The sequence below is a fragment of the Lepidochelys kempii genome, chromosome 5, assembly GCF_965140265.1.
Source record: "Lepidochelys kempii isolate rLepKem1 chromosome 5, rLepKem1.hap2, whole genome shotgun sequence".
In the NCBI taxonomy this organism is placed as follows: Eukaryota; Metazoa; Chordata; order Testudines; family Cheloniidae; genus Lepidochelys; species Lepidochelys kempii.
In genome coordinates this window covers 1,648,526-1,665,593 of record NC_133260.1, presented here as the reverse complement: position 1 = coordinate 1,665,593, position 17,068 = coordinate 1,648,526, and the positions used below count along the sequence as shown (strand labels likewise).

The 17,068-nt window shown below is 53.8% G+C and overlaps 1 protein-coding gene across 2 annotated transcripts in view; it reads left to right on the top strand.

Annotated features, from left to right (window-relative positions):
- Positions 1–17,068, top strand: part of LOC140911060 (receptor-type tyrosine-protein phosphatase T-like) — a 90,945-nt gene that overhangs the window by 4,086 nt on the left and 69,791 nt on the right. For both annotated transcript variants that reach the window (XM_073343287.1, XM_073343286.1), the window contains exons 2-6: positions 12,864–13,052; positions 13,733–13,912; positions 14,368–14,550; positions 15,668–15,850; positions 16,266–16,454. In XM_073343287.1, the coding sequence (XP_073199388.1) occupies positions 12,864–13,052; positions 13,733–13,912; positions 14,368–14,550; positions 15,668–15,850; positions 16,266–16,454 (924 nt within the window). The remainder of the gene's footprint in view (positions 1–12,863; positions 13,053–13,732; positions 13,913–14,367; positions 14,551–15,667; positions 15,851–16,265; positions 16,455–17,068) is intronic.

The following is a 17,068-nucleotide window of genomic DNA, read 5'->3' as shown; positions in this document are numbered from 1 at the left end:
GGCCGAGAGACGTGGCCAGGCCCCCTCGGAGACACCAACCATCCCCCCGGGGCCCAGGCAAGAGACGTGGCCAGGCCCCCTCGGAGACACCAACCATCCCCCCTGGGGCCCGGCCAAGCCCATCCCAATAGCTGCCCAGGGGCCCAGTGCAGCCCCACCAGAGCCAATGGGGCAGGGGGATTCTGGGGTGAGAAGGCTCCATGGCAGTTGGGCTCCAACGGTCACCCCATAGAATGCTGGGCCCTGTAAGCCCCGCCCCCTTGGTGCAGGAGGAATCTAATTGGTGGGGAGGCCAACACAGGATCCTGCTCCTCCAATAGGGCCTCAAGGAGGGAAGGCTGAGGGCAATTTTAAATGGGGTGTCTCCTGAGGAGAAAGAGGAGGAACCCCCGGAGGGATGGGCGAGCAGACAGGGTCCCCCTGCCCAGAGGGGTGGGAGAATGGACAGGGATACCCCCCACCCAGAGGGGTGAGAGAGCAGACAGGAGCCCCTCACTCAGAGGGGCGAGAGAGCAGATAGGGTCCCCCCCACCCAGAAGGGCAGAGAGCGGACGCGGCCCTGTTGCCCACACACACTTGCAGCATCGCCAACCCCAAAGGTTCAAAAATCACAAGCCAGACCCAAAAATCATGAGACGTTTTAAGGATGAAGTGGTTGTTTCGTTCGGTCTCTTAACTGGGGACTCCCCCTTCCCCAGTGTCTGGGTGGCAAGTCGTGTCACCAGCGCTCCCAAGTGTATAGAGCAAGGTGACTTGGGCTGTCCTCTCCCAGCGGCTTGATCCCAAACAATTGTTACACCCATGCGCTTGTTATTCAAGGAAGCTCACTCCTGCAGAACTAGACTGGAACTCCTGGCGACACAAACCACCTTTGCAGAATGGCAGCACTACCTGGAAGGAGCTCGCAACCCAGTCCAGTTATTCGCTGATCATAAAAAACTGGAATACCTATGTAGGGAAAAAGCCTTCGATCAATGGCAGCTTCAGTGGGCCCTGTTCTTCTGATGATTCGATTTCATTATCACATTCCTCCCTGGATCCAAAAATGGCAAGGCCGACGCCCTGCTCCGAAGACACATTATCAACTCATGAGGCCTCAGCCAGGAACAACCCACATTCTCCAATCCCATAACTTTCTCAGTGCCACTCGTCACCAGGATTTTCTCAGACTGATACACTCAGCCTCCGCCTCAGGAATTCCACCTGATGAGCTCTCCCCAGCTCTCCCCAGCTGCTCACGACACCTGGCTCCGGACTGCTCCAGCCCCAGCCCCAGCCCCAGCCCCAGCTCCCTGGGCTGCTTCTCTGGCCCCTCTGGCTCTGGTTGCTGCAGCTCTGCTCCCAGGGCAAGTCTGCTCTCTCTGGGCCCTGCCTCTGGCTTTGGGGCTGCAGCTCTGCTCCCAGGGCAAGTCTGCTCTCTCTGGGCTGTGCCTCTGGCTTTGGGGCTGCAGCTCTGCTCCCAGGGCAAGTCTGCTCTCTCTGGGCCCTGCCTCTGGCTTTGGGGCTGCAGCTCTGCTCCCAGGGCAAGTCTGCTCTCTCTGGGCCCTGCCTCTGGCTTTGGGGCTGCAGCTCTGCTCCCAGGGCAAGTCTGCTCTCTCTGGGCCCTGCCTCTGGCTTTGGGGCTGCAGCTCTGCTCCCAGGACAGGGTCTGCGCTCTCTGGATCTGGCCCAGCTCTGCTCCCAGCTCAGCTCAGGCCCCTGCTTTCTCCTTAGCTCGGCCCCACTCTGTCTGACCCAGGCAATTCCAGCTCACACGGCGGACGGAACCTCCCTGGCCTCCTGCCTCCCTGATTAGCCTGCCCGCCCTGTCATTCAGGCTGACCTGGAGCATTGGTCTCTCCCCATTGTTCCTGGGGGCTGTCAGTCTCAGGGTCCTGATTTCCCATCGACCCTTCCCCTTTTAGTACTGGGAGCTAGCCAACCAAAACACCCCACTGAATGTTAGTAAGGGGGCAACAGTCCCCTTACATATGCACACCAAGGCAAACCAAACCAGACAGACAGAGAGGACTTTGGTTTTACCCCACTGGCTAACCACACGTCACACAAGCAATTCCCTTAGACACTCCAGTTTCCCAGGATCTCCACCAGTGCCACTCGTTATGGGGACAAATGGTTATGAAAACCAATACCCCAGCAAAAGAGAAAAGGTTCTCTCAATCCCAAAGGACCAAGCCCCAGACTCAGGTCAATATACAAATCAGATCTTACCCACAAATCACGCTGTCGCCAATCCTTTAGAATCTAAAATCTAAAGGTTTATTCATAAAAGGAAAAACATATAGATGAGAGCTAGAATTGGTTAAATAGAATCAATGACATACAGTGATGGCAAAGTTCTTGGTTCAGGCTTGTAGCAGGGATGGAATAAGCTGCAGGTTCAAATCAAGTCTCTGGAGAACATCCCCAACTGGGATGGGTCTTTCAGTCCTTGGTTCAAAGCTTCAGTGTAGCAAAGTCCCTCCAGAGGTAAGAAGCAGGATTGAAGACAAGATGGAGATGAGGTATCAGCCTTTTATAGTCTTTTCCAGGTGTAAGAACTCCTCTTTGTTCTTACTGTGGAACATTACAGCAAAATGGAGTTTGGAGTCACATGGGCAAGTCCCTGCATACTTTACTGAGTCACAAGGCGTATCTGCCTTCTCTCAGTGGGTCAGTTGTATAGGTCCTTAATGGGCCATCCAGCAGGCTAGGCAGAGCTGACACCAACTTGTCTGGGGTGTCACCCAGAAGCATAGCATAAGTTTGAAATGCAGACAGTATAGAGCCAGTATTCATAACTTTAACTACAAAAATGATACACACATACAGACAGCATAATCATAAGCAGCAAACCGTAACCTTGTCTTAGACACCTTATTTGACCCCCTTTATACAAGATTTGGTGCCACGACAGGACCTTGGTTGCAACGATGATCTATACGGTCCCAGATTATGTCAATAATGTCACACCTGGCTCTTGCTCTGACCATTGGGTCAGACTGCCCAAGACCCAGTTGTGACAGTGGGGAGGGGAGGAACAGAGGAGCTGTCCCTATTGCTCATGGGGCAGAGGGGGTAGTGGAGTCATCCCGAGCTGCTGGGCTCTTTCTGCTCCTCCCACCCTTCCTATGAGAACAGTGCTGTCTCCTGTGGGGAAGTGGGGGCAGTTCTGCCTGCCTCCTGCAGCAGCCCTGATTGGCTGCTCTTCCTCAGGAGGCGGGGCAGTGGCGTACCTCCCAACATTTCAGGTGGCCAAAGGGGGTGCAGTGCAATCAAATCCATACAATGATGACATTCCTGGGGAAGGTTTGGTGTAACGCCTGTAACAATGACATGTTCAAAATAATGGAAGAAACTAAGACAGGTAAATGTTTCTTTATCTGTCCTCATGACTGACAGACAACTTTTGAAAAGACTGTGAGCAATCGGATTTTTTTCATTTTTACCGCTGGTTTTGGAGATAACAAAAGTAAGTCTTATGTACATAAAAGTGCCTTCGTCCGTTACTCTGCAGAGTGTTTCCTTTTGTCTGAACAAACTGGTATATGTGGCAGACTTTGCCTTTTTGCACAGTTCAGGTGAAGGCTGCCACCGGTGACACTTCATACGGGAAAAGATATTGAGTTTTGCTGCCAGCGTAGCATGTAGTGTGTCCCACTGTTGCCTCGTCATACACATTGGGCACTGGTTGCTGGGGGAGTTGTGTTTTCTCCCCTCCTGCCCCCAAAGAACTTCTCATGCTGATTATTGTTTTCTGAACTATGCTGAATAGTCTTTAACATAAAGCGTTGCTGTGGGAGATTAAACGTTTGAATGTTACAAGTTTTCAAAGTACAGAGAATCTTGCCTGTCCCTTTACTGGGTTGTTCATTTGAGATCTTGTATGCCAAAACCCATCAGTTCTCATAGGGCTGTCATATTCAGGAAGTGCCTCGCAGATTGATAATCCCTAAATTTGGAAAGCAGAGGATCCATTTCTTGCATGCTGATCACATCAGGTCCAGGGAATTAATCGTCAGCTCCATATCACAGAAAGATACTTATAAACAACTGGTTGGGTTAACAAAATCAGGCTCTTACGTACAGGGTCTTCTAGACGCATTGACTTTTTCATGGATGTGACAAAGTGGGAATGTTCTTTATGCTTTCTCTAAATACTGTGTGGGTGCCTCAGTTTCCCCTATGTTTCTTAAGTATCTAGGTGGTGGGATAAGGGTGTGTGATTGTTGCAGAGCCCCAGAGGGCCAGTGTGATGGCATCTACACAGAGAATGGCCAACACCCTGTCTCCTGGCAACTGATGGCCTGGGCCCCTCCCCTGCAAAGGTGCGGACTGAAGGTGTTGGAGAACAAAGAGATCAGGTGACCTCCTGGCCCAGGAAAGAGACAAAGGCGAGAGGAGGGGCTGGAGAGTTTTCAGTTTTGAGTTTTCAGTTTGGAGCTGGCTGGGGAAATGGAGGTAGGCCAGATGGACTTCTGGCCTCCCTGCCCCCCAAGATGGGCCTGATTGAGGGGTCCTGTTCTCTGTAACTACAAGCTCTGTTTTAGACAATGTTCCTGTTGTCTATTAAACCTTCTGTTTTATTGTCTGGCTGAGAGTCACGTCTGACTGTGGAGCTGGGGTGCAGGGCCCTCTGGCTTCCCCAGGAGCCCTGCCTGGCTGGACTTGCTGTGGGAAATGCATGGTGTGGAAGGGGATGCTGAATGCTCCGAGGTCAGACCCAGGAAGGTCGAAGCTGTGTAAGCTTTTTGCCCTGGGGACAGTCTACTCACAGAGAGGAGGCTCCCCCAGAGTGCTGTCTGGTTTCATATGGAGTAGTTCCAGAGCATCGCCTGGGGACGCCTTGACAGTGTAATCCAGTCTTTTTGCAAAAAAAGAAAAAAGAAGAAGAAGAAGAAAAAAAGAACGCAAACTCCACAGCTTCAGCCAAGAATGTTTTTACATGGCTTTGTGTTCATCATGTTTTCCTTTCTTGACAGTTACATATCTCAAAGCCTACAAATAGTTCAGGTGCCCCTAACCGCACAGAAGAGTCTTTGACGTTTAGTTCCATAACATTTTCACTTGCAGCTAGCACAGAGGACCACACAAATCTCAAAATAATAACTTTGTGTAGCGTCATCATTGCTGAGTTCAAAAGGTGACTCACTGGTGCTTCAGTTTGGAGTGCGTTTAACTTGTTAAACGTGGGTAGCACTGCATGCAAAACCACTAAATACACCTTAGTTCCCATGGTCCAGCAGCAGCTCTTTGCTCTTCCTCGTCAAAACCACTGACAAAGTAGGAGTAGAGCCCATCCCGAGTAGCCAAGGTGCATTCAGCAGATCCCTCCAAAGGCAGCCCGCGCTTTTTCATATGCTTCAATTTTCTTCACACTAGTACTGCAAAATGCCCTGTGTCCATTCAGGGATGTCACTCTTTTGACACTGCTCTGAAAGTGGTAGTAAATGTCAGTATTGTATGCTCGCCACGCATCTGCAGTGATGTTGAGGCATGCTTGGCCATTAGGTGCACAGGGTGGCAGAGGCACCCCTCTGCATACACACTCCCTCGTTCGTTGTTTGCTTGGCTTTAATTTGAGGCAATATACTGTTGTGCTTACCCTGCATGATTTGCAGCATTATCCGCTGAAATGTAGCACATTTAATCCAGTCAGCATTGTGTTTTGGTAGCACGCTGGTTCCATCAAACAATTCCTGAGATTTGTTCAGTGTGCAATAAAGGATTGGGCCAAAAGAAATCTGATGAGGTTCAACAAGGACAAGCGCAGAGTCCTGCACTTAGGACGGAAGAATCCCATGCATCGCTACAGACTAGGGACCGAATGGCTAAGCAGCAGTTCTGCAGAAAAGGACCTGGGGATTACCATGGAGGAGAAGCTGGATATGAATCAGCAGTGTGCCCTTGTTGCCAAGAAGGCCAATAGATATTGGGCTGTATTAGTAGGAACATTGCCAGCAGATTGAGGGAAGTGATTATTCCCCTCTATTCAGGACTGGTGAGGCCACACCTGGGGTATTACGTCCAGTTTTGGGGCCCCCACTACAGAAGGGATGTGGACAAATTGGAAAGAGTCCAGCGGAGGGCAACAAAAATGATTAGGGGGCTGGGGCACATGACTTACGAGGAGAGGCTGAGGGAACTGGCGTTATTTAGTCTGCAGAAGAGAAGAGTGAGGGGGGATTTGATAGCAGCCTTCAACTACCTGAAGGGGGGTTCCAAAGAGGATGGAGCTCGGCTGTTCTCCGTGGTGGCAGATGACAGAACAAGGAGTAATGGTCTCAAGTTGCAGTGGGGGAGGTCTAGGTTGGATATTAGGAAACACTATTTCACTAGGAGGGTGGTGAAGCATTGGAATGGGTTTCCCACGGAGGTGGTGGAATCTCCATCCTTAGAGGTTTTTAAGGCCCAGCTTGACAAAGCCCTGGCTGGGATGATTTAGTTGATGTTGGTCCTGCTTTGAGCAGGGGGTTGGACTAGATACCTCCTGAGGTCTCTTCCAACCCTAATATTCTGTGATTCTAAGAAACCATAGCTAAAAACTCTGTCACTGTACAGCCAATTTCTGGGTGTGTATATGTAACCAAGAATGGAAAATGTTTCTCAGACTTGTCCGAACCAGCATCCAGTGCCAAACCGACGTTCATGGCCTTCAGTCCCACACTGTACATTTTCAGGTTTTAGGTGCGATTTCCCCTTGTGTAACATGAGTTGTTTTGGGGGAAGCATGCTCATAGCTCTTGGGAATTTTGGAGACTGGGAACATTTCTTGATTAAAGGTCTAACATGATCACTGCTAGCACAAGGGATGTTGCACTCCTGAAGAAATCCTCTGAAACTTCAGCTTCGGTTACACCATCACGCATGGTTGATCCAGCGGGTGGGAAAAAAGCTGCTGCTGATTTTGACTGTGGCAGCCATGACACAGCTTGCACGTTTCTCTGTAGCAATTTAGCGTGAAAGACCCTTGTGTCCGCCAGGACGACCAGCTCACAAAAATCAGTGTGAGCCCTCGCCTTGATTTTTGTAGGAAACGGTCTTGCACCTGCCACGAGTCTTTAAACTGATAAAGACTTTTCATGGTTTTTTTTGGTGGAGCCTGGGTGTCGTCATCCACCATGGCTGCCGTTGAGTCTTTGCTTTTCTTCGTAATCTTTCAATTTCTCAACTATAGGCAACTTGAATTTTTAGTTGTTGGAGACGGCACGGCCACTACGATAGGCCTATGCCTACCGTTCCTCGTTTAACACTCGGGTCTTGTGGCTGATTGCCCCTTCTGAACTACTTCTTTAGTTACAACTCACACAACTACTGCTGGACATGATGTTCAAGCTGGGTGTGGGGTTTTTAATAACAAGGAGGGTGAGAGTCATTTAAACAGACAGTGAGAGTAATCACCCGAGAGAGACATACGGAGTTGTTACTCTGCACAACAAATGAAATACAGTTTTGTGGCTACGTGTGCACACTCAGTTGTAACGGTATTTTTGTTCACCCATGGTAATTGATTTGCCTTTAAGGTAGCAAGGTTAATGTGGGAAATGTTATTCTTCAACCAAGCCAGCGGGTTTGGGGGCCAAAGCAGGACAGTCCAGCAAAAGTCAGGACTGTTGTGAGGTATGCAGTGGGGCAGGCAGCTGGGGCAGGCAGAGAGGGTTTTCCCCCAGGCCAGACTGACGTTGGCAAGAGGGCTGGACCCATGTAGGGCAGTGGGCGGGCAGACAAGTGCCGTCCCCGCCCACCCAACCATGATGGGTCCCATGTGGGACATGGCTTCAGAGGGCACTGGGCAGGACCTCTGGCAGCGTGATCGTGGAATGAGGCTCTCACAGCCTTTCTGTAATGGGTGTTGGGCAGTCTGGGGCCAGACCCTTTTCAGCACTGGTGAAGCAGGCCCTGGCCAGGGTCAGCCATGGAAGATGCCGTTTCTTAATCCAGGGGCACTTCCTGAGTGTGGCTGCTGCCTTAGTCTTTCTTGAAGCAAACTGTGCCTAGGATCCCTAGGGGGGACCCTCCCCTGGCTTTGGGGGTGGGAGTGGGGGGCTTGTAGTCCCACGGGTCTTTCATCCCAGTCCTGGTTGTTATCGATATTGATTCTTGGACAGCCATTCAGGTCACTGTGCCCCCTGGGGTGAGGCTCTGGGGCAGCGTAGCTGGGGCCAGAGGAGCTCTGCTCTCCCTGAAAAGCACAAGGTGCAGCCCAGCGTGACATCTGCACAGTGCTGGGGGTGCCATGTGCTGCCTGTGCCAAGTGCGGGGAGGTGTTTTGCTCCGAGGGTGAGGCTGCTGGAGAATGAAGAGCAGCTGCAGGGACAGGATGTGGTCTCTGTGCATGATGCATTTGTGAACTGCAGAGGCCCTTCTCTGTTCACACTGCCTGGGAGTGTGCACGTGCCCCAGGGGAGGGAAGTACAGGGCATTGCACTTCAGTGATGGGGAGCGTGCTGTGCTAGAAGGGTAAAGCGGGGGGAAGCAGAGTTTATCGCGACCTGATCCCTTAGGTTAAAGCTACAAATTACCTGGTCTTCACTAGCATTTTCTCTCATGTCAGTTACCACGTGTCAGCTAACACCAGGTAAGAACGCGCCTCTTTTCTTAGTGAGGACAGGGCCCAAGACTCTCAGGCACCTAAGATGAGTAGCAAGGACATCCGATTTCTGTTACCCTTCCTTGCCTCCTGGTCTTAGGCTAGGTTAGAGCCTGACTAAGCCCATCATTTAGACTCTATGTTCTTGGGGACAGGGCCCAAAGCTCCATACGTTTTCTGTCAAGTTCTTAGCCCAGCTGAGAGTACTACAGAATAATAATAATAAAATTAAATAAGGGAAAATATAACAATCTCTGATTGCATCAGGCAAATGTAAAATACATTTTACAATAATCCCTGGCTAGGAATGTAGCAGTCAGCATTTTCAATTTACCTCCCCTACTTCCATATTATAAAATCTGCCTGTTTCATCATATCTAAAACCTGTTTTCAGTGCTGAAAAGCCCTTGGGTCTGACAACCTCTTTCCCACAGCTGGTTGTGGGGGGCTTGGCATGTGCTGCTGAGGATGGTAGAGATTTCTGCCATGGTGCAAGGGTAACCGAAAGAGAGCTGGGGGCAGTTTTCTCCCTCCCCTAGCTTCTGTTAGTCACTGCTGTGCCCAGCCCTGCTGAATGCCTCGTTGTGACTTTCCCTGTTCTGACTGAGCACAGTTCCTGCTCCAGCTACACCGACAGTTGCAGACCAAGGGGAGTCCATCTCCTCTTGCCTGACTGGTGAATTCCAGATGGCTGACACTGAGATGACCCTGCCAGTTACAGTCTGACTAACTTAGACCCTGTGTGCACATTTCCCGGCCGTTTACATTGAGTAATCTCCTCTGCAAACACATATTCAGCTACCATCTCTATGCTGACAACTCACAGATCTGCCTCTGTGCTCCAGACCTGTCTCCTTCTCTCCAACCTAGAACCTCAACCTGTCTCTCTGACATCTCCTCATGGCGGTCGAGCCAGCAGCCTGACCTCAGCATGGCTAAACCCCAGCTCCTAATCTGCCCTCCCTGCTCCCTCTCTTCTCTATCACTGGGGTCAACACCACATCCTGCCTGTCACGCAGGCCTATAACCGGGACGTCATCATTGACTCAGCCTGGATGTGAGGATCTAGGCCCAGGGAGAAAACTTGCCAATTCTTTCTGAATAGCATCTCTACGATAGGCCTTCCACCCAGCTACACCTCTCCTCAGGGGTCTCATCATCTCAGTATTGCAACATCCTTCTCTCGGACCTTGACAAATGCAGTCTTTGAATCATAGAATCATAGAACTGGAAGGGACCTCAAGAGGTCTCTAGTCCAGTCCCCTGCACTTGAGCAAGGACTAAGTATTATCTAGACTGTCCCTGACAGGTGTTTGTCCAACCTGCTCTTAAAAATCTCCAATGACGGAGATTCCACAACCTCCCTAGGCAATTTATTCCAGTGCTCAACCACCCTGACAGTTAGGAAGTTTTTCCTAATGTCCAACCTAAACTGCCCTTGCTGCAATTTAAGCCCATTGCTTCTTGTCCTGTCTTCAGAGGTTAAGAAGAACAATTTTTCTCCCTCCTCCTTGTAACAACCTTTTATGTACTTGAAAACTGTTATCATGTCCCCTCTCAGTTGTCTCTTCTCCAGACTAAACAAACCCAATTTTTTCAATCTTCCCTCACAGGTCATGTTTTCTAGACCTGTCATCATTGTATCCATCCATCCATCCACTGTCACTTGTCGTACAACTTGGACTGGAAGCTCCTTGGGCAGGGACCATCTTTGTGTTCAGTGTTTGTACAGGGCCTCATGCGACGGGCTCCTGGTCCGTGATGAAGGGTGCTAGGTGCTGCAGCAATACAAATAATAATATTAATAGACATGGAATCTTGGGTCCAAAGGCAAGTGAGAGGGCCAAAAATGGCGTTTCCATTTCCCCAGCTTTAACAATGAATGAAGGGTGGGCCGCCTGGCTCTGTTCAGGGATGCCACTGAGACTCTGAGGCCGGCTACACTGGGGCTGAGGTGTAATTTTCAGCTCAAGCAGACATACCTGTGCTAGATCTGATCAAGCTGGCAGGCTAAAAGTAGCAAAGTAGCAGCAGCAGTAGGAGCTAGCCGCCTGGGTACATGCCCCGGGTCTCAGGCAGGTGGGAGACCACTTGGGGTGGCTCAGCTGTCCCACTGGTTGTGCCACCATGACTACACTCCTGTTTTTAGCCCAGTATGCCATCATACCTAGTGCAGGTACGTCTGCTCAAGCTGAAAATTACTCCAGTGTAGACCTACCCAAAGAGAGACGAAGTCTGAGACCTCCCAGCCCTGCAGCAAGGGAAGCAAGAGATTTCCATAGCCTCTGCCCTCAGTGCCTATCGGAACCATAGCAACACCCATGGGCACCTGGGGGTGAAGGTCGGGTGGTTCGCCTGGCTGCTCTGTGCTGTGCTACACCAGCTCTCTTCCGGTGCCCAGCAGCACCAAGCACCCCACAGCGTGGAGGCAAGAGCTGAAGGTGCTTCAGCTGCTGGGCCCCCTGGGAGCTCACCCTGCTGGGTTCCGGTGACCCCTCGGACACCCAGCTAAAGCGAAGAGGCCTTGGCTAGGGCTGGCCCAAAGGAAAGGTTGCCAATCGCCTACACCTCAAGGTCAAGCACTGCAGTTCCCATCTTGGCCCCTAGGGCTGTCCAACAGAGGGGTTTGGCTTCTCCAGCCTCGTGCCTGGGGAGCCCTCGCTGGGTCCCCTATTACAGGCCATCAGCTGGCAGCGGGTCTCCTGACTGGGATCAGTCCATGTGTGCACCATTATGGGCCCCCCTGTGTTGTCCCTGCCTAGCTCCGGCTAGCAGGATGCCCCAACTGTGGGAGGCAGTTAGGCTGCAAGCCCCCTCACAGTCCCTGCTGGGTGTATATAACTTGTACAGCAGCCCCTTCTCTTGGGCTCAACCCCCGACTGAGGATGCTGCCAACTTCCCAGGCTCATCCCCTGTGTCTGGGGCACCTTAGCTGCAATAGCTGTCAGCAGGCTCCTGCCCCTTAGGCTGGCAGCTGGCTGGGTCCAGAGAATTCCCTCTAGGCCCCTCTCTGTTCAGTCCCCTGCTGGGTCTCTTCAGTGTCCCACCAACTCTGCACAGACCTACAGAACACCTGTCCAACACGCTGTTAGAACACCCCAGTAAACCACACGGCTCAGAGAAATGAGAAAGCCGAGGGCTGAGATCCGAACACACCTGCATTATCATAGCAGTGGGGTCGGAAGAGGTTCTCTCTGTCTTTTTTGAATAGCACCCGTCACTTTACTAGCTCCTGCTGGCAGACCTCCATAAGGTCCTAGTGCAGAAATATCACCCGCAAAGCCCCCTTCAAATATCAGAGAAAACAGGACACCGCACTCCGGGCGCCACTAGCAGAGGCAAGGACAGCCCAAGTCCGGCTAGCTTCATTGGCGAAGGCAGTCGCACATTGCTCGGGGGCTGGCAGAGAGAGCGGGCTGGAGAAGAAGGAAGATGAGGCCAATAGAAATGGAGGCGCCATTTCAAAAATTCCATGAAGTTACAGGACCACGTTTCGGAGCAGCCCGTGCATAGCAGTGCATGAAAATAGGTGTGTGCATGATTGGCGTCCAAGCTTGTTACACCTGCCCGCACGCGTGCAGTCACTGTGCCCGCAGCTGGCAGCTCACGGGACCTAGACCAGGCCTGAGACACCCAGCTCTGAGAGGGGGCAGGGCTTAGCACCCCCACCCGGTCCTTGGCATCGCCCATTGGCTGGCTTTCGTGGCTCACCACCGCTCGTGCTGGCTTTGTGGATCACGGGCGCCTGTCTCTGCCCAGGTGCCTAACTCTGCTCTGTGGATCCCAGGGTGCTCCTGTGATTTTCTAAGCGCCCAAAAGTTAAGTGCGGTGACGCTCAGCATTGCAGTGCCTACGTCCCCTCGTGGTTCCCCCCCCATTGACGCTGTTCCCGTGCTCAGCGGAGCAGAGGTGAGTGTCAGAAAGAGGCAGGGGTGGAGGCAGGGGATCTGCTCACATGGCAGACTTGCCTTGGACTCCACGACATTATTTTTTCATGTGAAGTTTTAGGATCTCTTGTTGCTGCTAATTTTCCTGAGCTCTGGGGCCCCCCACACCCTCCTGCCACTGCCCCTCCCACCCCGCGGTTTGCTCAGTGTGTGCTGTGGTGGTAGGAGAGAAAGTCCTGCCCCCTGGCTTAGTGTGACTGCCCCTCTGGGGGCACTGGGAGCAGGTGCTGCCGCTTGGGCCCTTCCTGGGGTGTTTCCTCGGGCTCCGGGCAGGCCACAGCGGTGCTAAGGGGGTGACCAGGCTCCATCTCCAGCCAGGCCTCAGCCTCTCGTTCCCCCCGTCACAGACACATGCAGGAGGGAGGGAGCCTGGACCACGAAGGTGACGTTTCCCGCCGAGCCCACGGCGTTTCCGGTCAATGGCACGGTGGAGGTGACATGCACCGAGAAGCCTGAATCCGGGCCGTTCCCTGCAAAATGCACAGAGCTGAAGGACCGCGGGGCAGTCTGGGATATCAGCGGAGTCCAGTGTCTCAGTGAGTGTGCAGAGCCTGGTACACCCCCCGTGCCCACCCCCCAGGCATGGGGCCAAACCTCCCCAGCCAGCCCGGGCATGGGGCTGCCGCCAGTTGCGGGCAGGAAATGGCCAGGGAAACCGGGCCGGTGATAACCAGCCCCTGGAGATCAGTGACGTGATGCCGGGGCTGGGAGACCAGGGGGTGGGAGATCTGGGAAGCCGTGACAATGGGCAGAGAAAGGGGGACCCCACTCCCTCAGCCTGCTGAGAAACCCGTCACAGGGCTGTCACCGTGGGCCCTCCCCACAAACACAGGCTTCCTCCCCCCGGTGCACACGGCTCCCCACCAGGCCCTGAGGCGGCTGCTGGCGGCTGTGGCCGCAGCCTGGCAGGAGTCTCCGCTGGGCACTGCTGGGCAGCTCTGCGAGGAGCGAAGCCTGAGGCCTGGGAACAGATCTCAGCATTTCTCAGGGTGCTTCTTCCAGCACCGCTTCTGAGAGCGGCCAGGCCCGGGCCTCCCGGACACGCGGTCCCCTCCCTGCCCCAGACTCGCTCCCCGAGCCTTCCCCGTGGTCACAGGCCCCTTCGTGCAGGGCCGGCCCCCGCACCTGTGCGATCCTGGGGCCAGCTCCCCAGGGCCAGGGGCTGTCAGACCGTAGGGCAGACGCCCCCATGGCCGCTCTCCTGTTCCTTTCCCAGGGATGTGCAATGATTGGGTGAGGCAGGTGGATTTTGACCCTGCACAGACGGAGTTCGGCGTCGGGGCCGAGGGTCGGGTGACCTGTCGTCAGCAGTTCCAGCAGAACTCGTTCAACGTGACGTGCAGAGAGACGGCGTCGGGGCTCTTCGAGTGGGAATTGGGTGCACACAAGTGTCTCAGTGAGTGCGGGGAGCCGGCCCTGGGGCTGGCCGGGCGCCGTCTGGCCAGGGGAGGCTCCAGCCAGGCTGCTGAGAGGCCGTGGGGAGAGTCCTGCTGCAATGAACAGCTTCCCCCCCATGGTGTCCCCGGGGGGGGGGCAGGCGCGTGGGTCTGATGCCGGCTCCTGGCCCTGCTCCCTGTGCAGGAGTAGCAGAGACCAGGAACACCGTTTTCCCCACGGCCCAGTGGGGCTGACTGGTCTGCACTCGCCCTGCCCACGGCGGCCCTGAGCGTGTGAACGGAGTAAATGTACCTGAATACGTGGGGCCTGATCCTGAGAGGGGCTGATCCTCGCAGCCCCCCACCTCCTGCTCTTGTGGGCGCCCAGCATGGTTCAGGGTCAGCCCATAATACTCAGTGGAGTCTGCCTGGTTCCAGTGACCCCCAATACAGTGCTCTCATTCCATGCCCATAGGAAAATGTAAAATACTCAAAACCTGGGACTCCAGATTGCAGTTTTCCCCCAAGGGGCAGTTCTACTCCCCGGGTGAATCGGTGACATTGAGCTGCTCTGAGGGGTATTGGCCGTCACCAGCTGTGATCAAATGTGTCAGCAATGGGAGCCTGCCTGTCTGGAGTGAGACACCCACCTGCCAGGGTAAGTGTGAGACCCCCCCCGAGTCACTGTGGTCACGGGGGGTATTTATGTCCTGAATGTTCTGAAAAGTGTTAAATGACGGTGACAGCCAGTGTACGGGCAGCAGGTGTAAAGCAGTCCATCTGGGGGTGTGCGTGTGTGTCGGGGTTTGGGTTGGCAGTGCACATACCGTGTGTGTGGAGGTGCTGTGTCGGAGTGTCTGTAGGGATGTCGGGGTGAGGGTGTCTGGGATGTGTATTCCTGTGTTTGTAGGAGGGGGCTGGGTAGTGGTGGTGATTAGTGTAGGGGGGTTTGGATGGGCATTTTTAACGGGGCACGCTCCGCTCCTGCCTTCTAGCCCCACAGAAACTGCTCAGACTCCACCAGTCAGGTCTCCACAATGTGCCGTTGAGGTCAGATCCCTTCATCAGCAGGGGCTCAGGCATCGGGGATGTGCCGTACAGGGCCCGAGGCAGACAGACAGAGCTCAGGGGGCAAGGGGAGCTGAGGCTCTGTTCTACTGAGACTCCTGGACCCGCCCCCAGGAGCCTCTGTCACTGTGCCAGTCCCTCGGACACGATGGGGTGGGGCCATTTCTGGTGCAACCTTTTAACAGTGAGGGTCATTCCCCAGGGGAACAGCTGCCCCAGGGACAGGGTGGAGTCTCTGACACATGGAGCCACATGGAGCGTTTACATCGAGGGTGGCTGCTGCCTTTCTAAAGATTTGCTCTCATTCAGCCACCAGTTACTGAGTGCTACAGAGTCGCTGGCAGAAGGGGAGAAGATCTCCCCTGCAGGGACCCCAGGGCGGGTTTCTGGCCTGGGCTAGGCAATAGGTCAGACAGGATGGTCAGAATGGCCTTGACACCCAGGGAAATATGTTCTCCCCCCACGACTCAGTGGGGCTGACTCGCCTGCACTCACCCTCACTCGCTCCACCCCACTGAGGCCCTGAGCAATGTGAATCCTGTGGAGAGAAATGGGGTAGATAGACCTGATCACAGAGGAGCTGATCCCGGCAACCCCTACTATAGTGTGGGTGCCCAGCGTGGCTCAAGATCGGGCCCATGATGGCTGGGGAAAGCCGCATGATTCAATAACCCTCAAGAGTCTCCCCTTATTTCTTTGATACGCAGCAAAATGTGAAATACCAAAACGCTGGGACTCCAGATTGCAGTTTTCCCCCAAGGGGCAGTTCTACTGCCCGGGTGAATCGGTGACACTGAGCTGCTCTGAGGGGTATCGGCCATCACCACTTGTGATCGAATGTGTCAGAAACGGGAGCCTGTCTGTCTGGAGTGAGACACCCACCTGCCAGGGTAAGTGTGAGACCCCCCCGAGTCACTGCAGTCACAGGGGCCGGGCCAGCAGCCAGACTCTCTGTGACACTTTGGTATCTCCGGAGCCAGGTGGAAGCTCGCCCCATAAACCCTCTGGTTCATTTTGGCCTCTCAGCCTCTAGTATGGGGACCCTAAATCCTGCTGGAATTGCAGGGGGCCTCAGTCAGACCCCCCCCGCCCCGCCCGCAGGCCAATAATGAAGGGCAGGATCAGCCCAGAGACTCCCTGTCACCAGTGTGTCCATCTTCCTCGCTTCTCCCCCAGCCCTTTGCTGTGCTGGTTTCTCCAGGGCTCCCTTTGGCTCAGCTCTGCCACGGGATCACCCAGTGGCAGCCAGCTGCACCTTTCACCAGAACAGGATTTGCCAAGACTCAGACATTTGTTTCCCTCAAGGGGTTTGTCCGACGGCAGGAAACTGGCCCCCGTCGGTCTCTGCTGCCTCCGCACAGACAGAGTTTGTTGTTGGCGAGAAGCTTTTGGTGACCTGTCGCCAGGAGCAGTACGAGGGGCGCCCGGCTTGGATGCAGTGTACGGAGACGGCTGGGCGCGTGGAGTGGGACACGAGCAATGTGAGCTGTGTGGGTGAGTTCTGCACAGACGGGCTGCAGGATCCAAACCCTGTGACACCAGGAGCCTCCAAGGAGGCCCCGCGACTTCCTGGGGGCGTATTTATGTCTTGAGTGTTCAGCTCAGACCTTCTGAAGGGTGTGAAGTGACAGTGACAGCGAGTGTGTGGGGCAAAGCAGCCTGCGTGGGGGGAGTGTGGTGAGGTTATAGGCCTGTGTTGGAGGGGTGTGAGGGGATGTCTGTGGGGTGTATTTGTGTGTGTGTGGGGGGGGGGTTGTGTGGCCAAGTATTACAGGGGGGCGTCTATGGGGTTGTGTATAGGGTGTCGGGGGGTGTTCTTGTGTGTATAGGGGTTTGAGGACGTATCACAGGGGTCGGCAACCTTTCAGAGGTGGTGTGCCGTGCCTTCATGTATTCACTCTAATTTAAGGTTTCACGTGCCAGTCAGACATGTTAACATTTTTAGAAGGTCTCTCTCTAGAAGTCTATAATGTATAACTCAACTATTGTTGTATGTAAAGTAAATAAGGTTTTAAAAATGTTTAAGAAGCTTCATTTAAAACTAAATTAAAATGCAGAGCCCCCCGGACCGGTGGCCAGGACCCAGGCAGAGTGAGTGCCACTGAAGA